General features: G+C 38.4%; 1 protein-coding gene across 1 annotated transcript; it reads right to left on the bottom strand.

Moving 5' to 3' along the window:
* Nucleotides 1–3178: 3178 nt before the first annotated feature.
* Nucleotides 3179–10292, bottom strand: LOC124395545 (actin, alpha cardiac muscle 1-like). Its single transcript, XM_046864120.1, has 9 exons — nucleotides 10191–10292; nucleotides 9601–9751; nucleotides 9324–9452; nucleotides 8870–8980; nucleotides 6622–6706; nucleotides 5953–6114; nucleotides 4644–4835; nucleotides 4372–4553; nucleotides 3179–3424 (listed from the first exon to the last, which is right to left on the bottom strand). Exons 2-9 carry the CDS (start codon nucleotides 9727–9729, stop codon nucleotides 3281–3283), a joined length of 1134 nt encoding a protein of 377 aa, XP_046720076.1. The 5' UTR covers nucleotides 9730–9751; nucleotides 10191–10292; the 3' UTR covers nucleotides 3179–3280.
* Between the last annotated feature and the right edge of the window lie 402 nt (nucleotides 10293–10694).

Here is a 10694-nt window from a genome sequence, read left to right as displayed (position 1 = left end):
CAGTGTTTCATCAGTGCCCCAACATTTCACCACACTTTCTTTCCACTGCCTTTCACTGTGGGTGTGGATGCATCTTACAGTAAACCTGTGTATGTATTGTGACCCACCTCCTCTGTCTGGTATGTTACATTATAAATAAAAGAACAATGAAGAATGAAGACATGCTTCTTACAGAAGAGACAATGATAGGGAAGCAATCTATAAGTATTGCTAATTATTATAATCTGTGTAAAGGATTAGAACAGATCAGATAGTTTAGTACCTCTGTGCATATGCTCTCCAGCCAGTTGGTGGTGTAATCTGCTTGGTTTAAGTGTGCCTGCCCAATGTAGAACGCATAAGCGTACAGGAGCTACTGTACCACTATGAAGGATTGTCTATAGATAGAAAAGGCAAAAAAAATCCTCAGAATGTATTTAGTGCAAAATGTGTTTCAAGTTTATTGAGGGAGGATGGAAGGGGATGTTTTGTGTACTGCTCTCTTTAAGCCATTTCATGCATTTTTCATGCTTTTGCTTGTTATTGTTCTGAAAGTTTAAAATTCTAACACCTTTGGGCCTTTGGGATATGTGCCAATATAGACTGTAGAGTAGCAGCCCCATTATAAAATGCTGCCACCACCATGCTTCCCCACAGAATTGGTATTCTTTGGTATTAAGCCTTTGCATAATCGTTTTTTGTTGAAGCATCTTTGACACCAATTACAACCTCAAGTCTTTTTGAGTTTTATGCTACAAGCTTAGTACACCTATTTTGAGCAGTTTCTACCATCTTCTTTGCACAACCTTTTAAGCTTCATCGGGTTGGATGGGGAGCATCAGTGCACAACCATTTTCAGCTCTTTCCAGAGATGGTTAATCGGGTTCAAGTCTGGGCTCTGGCTGGGCCACTCAAGGACATTCACAGAGTCGTACTGTAGCCACTCCTTTTGTTATCTTGGTTGTTTGCTTGGTGTCGTTGTTCCGTTGGAAGATTAACCGTGGCCCCAGTCTGAGGTCCAGAGCGCTCTGGAGCAGGTTTTCATTGCTGCATTCATCTTTCCCTCGATCCTGACTAGTCTCCCAATTCCTCCCACTGATAATACATCCCCACAGCATGATGCTGCCACCACCATCCTTTACTGTAGGGATGGTATTGGCCAGGTGATGAGCGGTGCCTGGTTACTCAAGTCATGACGCTTGGCATCCAGGTCAGAGTTCAATCTTTGTTTCTCATGGTCTGAGAGTCCTTCAGGTGCCTTTCTGGCAAACTCTTTTACTGGGGAGTGGTTTCTGTCTGGCCACTCTTCCATACAGGCCTGATTGTTGGAGTGTTGCAGAGATGGTTGTTTTTCCTGGAAGGTTCTTTCCTCTCCACAGAGAAATGCTGGAACTCTTTCAGAGTGACCATCAGGTTCTTGGTCACTTCTCTGACTAAGGCCCTTCTCCCCCAATCGCTTAGTTTGGTCGGGCGGCCCGCTCTAGAAAGAGTCCTGGTAATGATAAAGGTCACTGTGCTCATTGGGGCCTTCAATGCTGCGGAGATTTTTCTGTACCCTTCCCCAGATCTGTGCCTAAATACAGTCCTGTCTCAGAGGTCAACAGACAATTCCTTGGACTTCATGGCTTGGTTTGTGCTCTGACATGCACTGTTAATTCAATTCAATTCAATTCAATTTTTATTTGTATAGCACTGTACACTTCTTATCATTGTCTCAAAGCAGCTTTACACAGATAATGTAGGGATGTCAGGAACAGGAACTTCAGGAGCATGTTTAACTCGACCGAGAGAGAGAGAGAGAGAGAGAGAGAGAGAGAGAGAGAGAGAGAGAGAGAGAGGGAGAAAAGGGGTGGCAGAAATAGAAGGATACGGATTATTATGTGTCCTTATTGTTGTATGAAAGTTAAGGACACTGTGCATTTGGGGACTCCGGCAAGACTCGCTATGGCAGCATAACTAAAAGGGAGAACCAGAAAGTTACATAGACATGAGGGATCTCTGGGATAAGAGATGACCCACCACACCACCGTCAACAAACCTGAGTGAATGTGTGAGAGGGAGGGGACGACAGCATACAAATATCCCAGTTCACCAAACACTCTATATCAATAATGCCTCCAGATCTGCGCCTTTACCTAAGAAAAATCTATTGATAAAAGACTCGACTAAATAAATATGTTTTCAGCCTTGACTTGAACACTGAGACTGTGTCTGAGTCCTGAGCACTGATTGGACGGCTGTTCCATAACTGTGGGGCTTTATAAGAGAAAGATCTGCCTCCTGCTGCAGTCTTCATTATTTGGGGTACCAACAAATAGCCTGCACCTTTTGATCTAAGTGGGCATGGGGGATCATATTGGTACAGAAGTTCAATCAGATACTGCGGCACAAGACTGCAAAGTGCTTTACACGTCAGTAGTAGTATTTTAATTAATTTACCACAGATGGACTCCGAATTAAATTGTACAAACATTTCAAGTATAATCAGTGGAAACAGGATGCACCTGACCTCAATTTTCAATGTCATGGCAAAGGCTGTGAATACGTATGTTCATGTGTCCTTTTCATTTTTTTTTTAATAAATTTGCAAAGATTTCAAACAAATCTTTTTCACATTGTCATTATGGGGTATTGTTTGTAGAATTTTGAGGAAAATAATTCATTAATTGAATCCATTTTGGAATGAAGCTGTAATATAACAAAATGTGAAAAAAGTGAAGCGCTGTGAATACTTTCCGGATGTACTGTACACTTCTTAACCTAGACTTAAGCAAAATACACCCCTAAAGTTTATTAAAATAATAATGCATTTTTATTGGAAAATTTTTAACCATGTTTTCATTGTTATCTGCTTAGAATGCTGTAAATGCCATTGTTTCCCTTCCATATCTGTAATATGTTTTCATGTGTATTCTTTGACTTAATATTTATATAGTGCGCTTTCTTTAGATCTTTTTTGTATTTGTTCTTTTACCACTATAAAAAGCAAAAACAACAGGTGTGGGTTTGTACCAAATTTATTGCCACTCAATACAAATCCAAATAAAACATGAACGCAAATGTACCAGCACAAAGAATATCAAGTTACAGACTTAGTCAGTGCACTGCTGAAATTAGGTATTAAAAAGGGTCATTGTAATCCTAATGTTTCACACAAAAATGTGCTCTTTTACAAAAACAAAGTCAACGAAATGCCAAATTTGCATGAAATTAGAGCCTGGAAACCACACTGTTGTCAGGGTGTTCACAGATTCTCATGAGGGAGTAAGCTGAGTTGTGTGAGAATTGTGCACATGTGTGTTTAGAAGCACTTTCTGTGGACAATTGAAGGTCCAGCTTCTTCATACTCATCCTTGCTGATCCACATCTGCTGAAATGTGGACAGAGAAGCCAAGATGGAGCCTCCAATCCAGACTGAGTATTTACGCTCAGGAGGAGCAATCATCTACATGTGGGAGAGAGAAAGAGAGAGAGCTTGGCTTATTTCATAGTAAGCAAAGCCTTTACAGTTATATTAAGCCAATTAATCCCCATGTTAAATGCTTTGGTATACGGAAATACAGAGACTTTAAAATTATTGTGGCAAAAAGAAAACATTTACTTTTCTAAATCTGTTGTAATAAAAACAGGATATAATATTAAGACTTTTAGAATTACGTGTTCCAATTCTGAGTGAGGTTTGACTTTAGATTTATGGAACTGGGAATTAAGTGTAACTACTCATATATATTAAATTCATCTGCTTCTGAGGATTAAACATATTGGTTTAAGGCTCAGTAGATATTGTTTGGGATTTGGAGAACATCTGTAGATCAGGAATAAATATGTTACTTTTATGCCTACGATTTTAGCACCAGTATGCGCAAAGCCGCTAATGCTTAGGAAAAGCCTTGAACCCTCATGTGCTCAGTTATATAAATAAGATCAATGCAATACATTCTGGAGATGGCATCTGCCAAATGCCATTCATGTAAATGTAAATAAGTATAGAAAACTGGTTATTGATTTTACACTAATATATCTTAAATACACAGGTAGCATTTTGAATATTTTGCTTGTCTCCAAAATATCAGCAGCTTCTAATGAATGTGACATTAGCCAAATAATACATTAATCATATCTTTGAACACAATGTGCCATAATTCTACTAATTTAAGAAAGTTAAATTAACTGATTTAAAATTCACAATTAAATAATTAGGGATAATTTTTTTGTAACTTTGTCTGAAATTATTTTACTCCAAAAACTTTTTTAGGAAAACCTGAAAGCTCAGTATACAATATATTCTATATCAATCAGTCATAGCTGCCCAGGTACAAAAAAATAATGGCTTCATAGATACAGTATAAGCACACAAATTGAATGTGTGATACATATATAAAGCAACATTACCTTGATCTTCATGGTGCTGGGAGCCAGAGCCGTGATCTCTTTCTGCATCCTGTCTCCGATACCCGGGTACATAGTGGTGCCTCCAGACAGCACATTATTGGCGTAAAGGTCTTTACGGATGTCAATGTCACATTTCATTATGCCATTGTAAGTGGTTTCATGGATACCTGCCGACTCCATACCTGATAATCAATTAAAGGTCGTTAATCTTCACCTCTGTTCAAACGTCCTCAATGACTCCTTGATGTTGTATATTTTTATTATGAACCGACCAATGAAAGAAGGCTGAAAGAGAGTCTCCGGGCAGCGGAAACGCTCATTGCCGATGGTGATGACCTGACCATCAGGGAGCTCGTATGATTTTTCCAGAGAAGAAGAAGAGGCAGCAGTGGCCATCTCATTCTCAAAGTCCAGAGCCACATAGCACAACTTTTCCTTAATGTCCCTCACAATCTCACGCTCAGCTGAGGAAGAAGAAATATTACAATAATAATAAAAAAAAAATAATCGACAGAACAGTCTCTGAATGTGTCAATTAAATTATAAAGACGTTTTATAATTGTAAATGTGTACAGGCAAGATCAACATATAAATACATAAAATATAACATCAATTTAGAAAAATCTCCAAAGCTGTCCTTATTATAATGTGCACACAAACACACAAACACACACACACACACACACACACACACACATGCACACCAGCATACTGTATATAGGCATGTATGTGACAACAATGTGCCTTCATGCGTCTGTAGCATGCGCACATGCCATGTCAGAATACTTCCAACGTGTTATTCACAGCGGTATGACAATGACAATACATCAGCATGATCAGCATAATTTCCTTTATGAGGAAATCTGACACATCTATTCCCTTAATGTGATTGGTATTGAATATGACCTTACAAAAAAGTGATTTTCAGATGTGACACAATGCGTTTGAAATACTAATATATTATATATTATATATATTATAATACTAATATATTAAACATTGCTGTGATCAACTACAAGATTTAAACTATTCTAACATTTCAGTTATATTTAGTGTCTCAACACAAACATTCTATATAAATGTTTTTTTTTCTGTTTCTGATACCTAGGTATAATAGTAAACAAAAATGTCCTTATTGATTAAAACCTGTTTGCTTGTTTTTGTTTGAAAGCTCCAAATCTTCTCTCTTGCCAAACAGTGAATTTGCTGGTATCTTTCTTCAATCATTAAATGGCAGATCTTTGCTAAAAACTGCCCTCTAAACCAAATAATTCATACTTATTTAGCGGTGTAAAAGAAATGCTCAATTTTACGGGCTTTAAGGGGTCAATGTCATCTTGTTCAAACATGGAAGCATTTGGTGAATGCAAAATACTGGACTTCCATTTACACTAGACATTCTGCCAGCATTTATACATTTATTCCAGACCTCTGAACACACACACACCACCTGTTGGTGAATGTGTGGCAGGATTAAAATTCTTTCAGTCACATGACAAGGACAATGACCTCTACATGCACACAACATTCAACTGTTTGAAAGTGTTTATCTGACAACAGTTGGCAGGAAATCATGATCACCCGTAGTGACGAAGCTGTATCCTCTCTCGGTTAGAATCTTCATCAAGTAATCAGTCAGATCCCGACCGGCCAAATCCAGCCTCATGATGGCATGAGGAAGAGCGTAACCCTCATACACGGGCACATTATGGGTCACACCATCACCGGCATCCAGCACGATACCTACATTTACACACAATATACAAACATATCCTTAATGTAACTAAAATAACAGATTTCCACCATTAGCTAAGCTGATCATGAGCTTAAACATTATTTAGGAACCTAGTTAGCTAATGCTAATATTTGTTCTCCAGCAAAAGCTAGCTAACTATAATATTGTGCATTTAAAAAAATAAACATAATGATAAAATGTATGTCAAACCACAGAAGTAAAAACAATAGCTGATGCTTGTAATTTAGCAGAATCAGGACATACATGTGCATATTGTGCTTTTACTGTTTCCTCATCTCACACACACACACACACACACACACACACACACACACACACACACACACACACACACACACACACACACACACACACACACACACACACACACACAGATATAATCAAATACACACAATAAGTGACCACATATCACAGTAAAGTACAATGTAACATTAAATGCATCGTCTAGAAGTAAGGATTCAGTATGAATGAGCTTTGGTGAGTGTGTTTCTCACCAGTGGTACGGCCAGATGCGTATAGAGACAGCACAGCCTGAATGGCCACATACATGGCAGGGACATTGAAGGTCTCAAACATGATCTGCACTCAGATGAGAAAACAGTTTGCATTACAACACTGATTATGCTCACTATAATGTTTGTCTGCATTATGTTCGTTTGAAGCACAGATGAGCTTGGATTCTACTGATTTTTTCTGCCTTTGCAATTCTTAATTCTCTGAGCTGCATTTTAACTCAACAATCATAACCTTAAAATAATTGCTACAGCAAATCACAGGATTCAAGTGTGCTTTAGAATACATTATCATTGTTATAGTCATGCTAATACACAGACATGTACAGCAGCTATTCCATATAATATATTTTTGTAATAATTAACGAATTAAAAACATTGATTTGATATGGTGATGTGTTCTGTAAAGAGATGCTTATTCTGCATTTTGGAAGAACTCAGACTCACTTGGCAACAGTCAGCCATGTTTTTCACTACGGACAGGTCAGACAAATGCTACTGTCTTTTTTCTTTTGTTGTGTCATGGCAACCAGATGCGTTTATTTTGCTTAATTAACTAAAAATGAGATTGTTTATAGCCTTTATGACTAGTACATGTTAACGACTATCTCTTTCACAGTAGTTCCACAATTATAGGTGTCTATTAATGGATAAAAATGTATGTCATGTTCTCCTTCAATCTAAATATAACATTTGCATATAACATGTTCAATTCACACCACACCATTTACAGTGAGGAAAATAAGTATTTGAACACCCTGCTATTTTGCAAGTTCTCCCACTTAGAAATCATGGAGAGGTCTGAAATTGTCATCGTAGGTGCATGTCCACTGTGAGAGACATAATCTAAAAAAAAAATCCAGAAATGCAAGCTCCATGCAAGATCTCACCTCGAGGGGTCTCAATGATCCTAAGGAAGGTGAGAAATCAGCCCAGAACTACACGGGAGGAGCTGGTCAATGACCTGAAAAGAGCTGGGACCACCGTTTCCAAGGTTACTGTTGGTAATACACTAAGACGTCATGGTTTAAATCATGCATGGCACGGAAGGTTCCCCTGCTTAAACCAGCACATGTCCAGGCACCTCTTAAGTTTGCCAATGACCATTTGGATAATCCAGAGGAGTCATGGGAGAAAGTCATGTGGTCAGATGAGACCAAAATAGAACTTTTGGGTCATAATTCCACTAAACGTGTTTGGAGGAAGAAGAATGATGAGTACCATCCCAAGAACACCATCCCTACTGTGAAGCATGGGGGTGGTAGCATCATGCTTTGGGGGTATTTTTCTGCACATGGGACAGGGCGACGGCACTGTATTAAGGAAAAGGGATGACTGGGGCCATGTATTGCGAGATTTTGGGGAACAACCTCCTTCCCTCAGTTAGAGCATTGAAGATGGGTCAAGGCTGGGTCTTCCAACATGACAATGACCCGAAGCACACAGCCAGGATAACCAAGGAGTGGCTCTGTAAGAAGCATATCAAGGTTCTGGCATGGCCTAGGCAGTCTCCAGACCTAAACCCAATAGAGAATCTTTGGAGGGAGCTCAAACTCCGTGTTTCTCAGCGACAGGCCAGAAACCTGACTGATCTAGAGAAGATCTGTGTGGAGGAGTGGGCCAAAATCCCTCCTGCAGTGTGCACAAACCTGGTGAAAAACTACAGGAAACGTTTGACCTCTGTAATTGCAAACAAAAGCTACTGTACCAAATATTAACATTGACTTTCTCAGGTGTTCAAATACTTATTTGCAGCTGTATCATACAAATAAATAGTGAAAAAAATCATATATTGTGATTTCTGGATTTTTTTTTTAGATTATGTCTCTCACAGTGGACATGCACCTACGATGACAATTTCAGACCCCTCCATGATTTCTAAGTGGGAGAACTTGCAAAATAGCAGGGTGTTCAAATACTTATTTTCCTCACTGTACGTCTATAGATAGATAGATACTTTAAAGAGAGAAAAAAAGAGATGTGGTTTAAGAATGCTTACTTACCTGTGTCATCTTTCTGTTGGCTATAGATAGATAGATAGATAGATAGATAGATAGATAGATAGATAGATAGATAGATAGATAGATAGATAGATAGATAGATACTGTAGAAAGAAAGAAAGAGAGAGAGAGAGAGAGAGAGAGAGAGAGAGAGAGAGAGAATGAGAGAGAGAATGAGAGAGAGAGAGAGAGAGAGAAAGACGGGGTTTAAAAAAGCTTGTATTACTCACCTGTGTCATCTTCTCTCGGTTGGCTTTGGGGTTGAGAGGAGCTTCAGTGAGTAGGACTGGATGTTCCTCAGGAGCCACTCGTAGCTCGTTGTAGAACGTGTGATGCCAAATCTAATAAAAGAAAAAGCAATAAATCTTGTAGAGGTGGACCAAGGTGGACCATGACTTATAATAAACATTGTACAATGTGCCTCTATATGGGGTAATTTACAAGCTATATAGTTAATATACTAAATTGTAACTGGTCAGCTGTTGCTCATAACCATCTACCTTTCATGCCATATTGATACTAGCAAAACTACTGAAAGCTACTGAATCACAGTTAAGCCTAAAATGTAAGTCAAGTATTAGAAATATTTGTTCGATAGAATGTGATTTTTTTTTGGGTGATTGTACAAACTTCATCACACTTTTTTACAAGCAGATTGGCAGACATGGCCATTGATGGTATTACCTTCTCCATGTCATCCCAGTTGGTAATGATGCCATGCTCAATGGGGTATTTGAGGGTCAGAATGCCTCTTTTGCTTTGAGCTTCATCACCTACATAGCTGTCCTTCTGACCCATGCCCACCATCACACCCTGAAACACACATCATACAACAATTTATTATCAGTCACTGAGAGGAAAAATATATTTGAACTGTAACAAGTACACTTGTATCAGTTATTTGAATTAGAAAGAAACCACTGCAACATTACAGAAGATCTGATATGTAAAAACCAATAACCTGATGGCGAGGTCTGCCAACGATGGAGGGGAAGACAGCTCTGGGAGCATCATCACCAGCAAATCCAGCTTTAACTAATCCAGAGCCGTTATCACACACCAACGCGGTGGTTTCTTCCTCATCACACATCTTTACTTACACAGCTGAGGACCTACACATGAAAGAAATACAGGATGGAAGGAAGGAAGGAAGGAATGAAAGAATAAATGCAAAAATGAATGAATAAATGAATGATTGATAAAGAAAGAAAGAAAGAAAGAAAGAAAGAAAGAAAGAAAGAAAGAAAGAAAGAAAGAAACAAAGAAAGAAAGAAAGAAAGAAAGAAAGACAAAAAGTGTAAAATTAGGAATAGTAATAAAGTATGTGAATATCAAATCAAATGTTTCCCTTATTGACATAAAACTTTTAAAATGTATTTTATATAAATGAACAAGTTTAATTGGTTTTATTACATAATACATTACGTGGTTGTTAAACTAACGTTTTTAAAGGAGATAAAGTAATTAAAAAAAAAAGATATACACAAATCATGAAAAAACTGAATGCCATACAAGCTACTGAGGCTGAAAGTAGATAAATAAAGGACTCACTTGGTAGAGGAGAAGAGGAGGCTCTTTCGCTCCCTTTGGAGAGTGGGCGATGTGTTCACCTGTTCTAAGTATTTATACACACACCTTCATAGAGCCCACAACCTTTTTTGGACACAACGTGTCTTTCTCTCTCTCTCTCTCTCTCTCTCTCTCTCTCTCTCTCTCTCTCTCTCTCTCTCTCTCCTCCCTCCCTCCCCCTCTCTCTCTATCTCACTCCCACTCCCACACTCTCTCTATAGACAGATATGGACAAGTGCAGGTTCATCTGCACAGAGACAATGTTTGACACTTAGTTAATATTAGATGGTCATTTGTTATGCAGACATCAGCAGTTAGCTGTTTGAGGGGGAAAAGTTGATCACATTGCGTTAGCCTGTGTGGAGCATTTCTCTTCATGCAAAAGTTCCCTAAAAGTGCCAGGATCTGTAACTCAGCTCAAATAGCATTCAACATGTATTTCTAAGTTATACAAAGTAAATAATAAATGATAAATGTGGAATATAT

Source organism: Silurus meridionalis, chromosome 13, assembly GCF_014805685.1.
Source record: "Silurus meridionalis isolate SWU-2019-XX chromosome 13, ASM1480568v1, whole genome shotgun sequence".
In the NCBI taxonomy this organism is placed as follows: domain Eukaryota; kingdom Metazoa; phylum Chordata; class Actinopteri; order Siluriformes; family Siluridae; genus Silurus; species Silurus meridionalis.
This window is presented reverse-complemented; position numbering and strand designations above follow the sequence as displayed.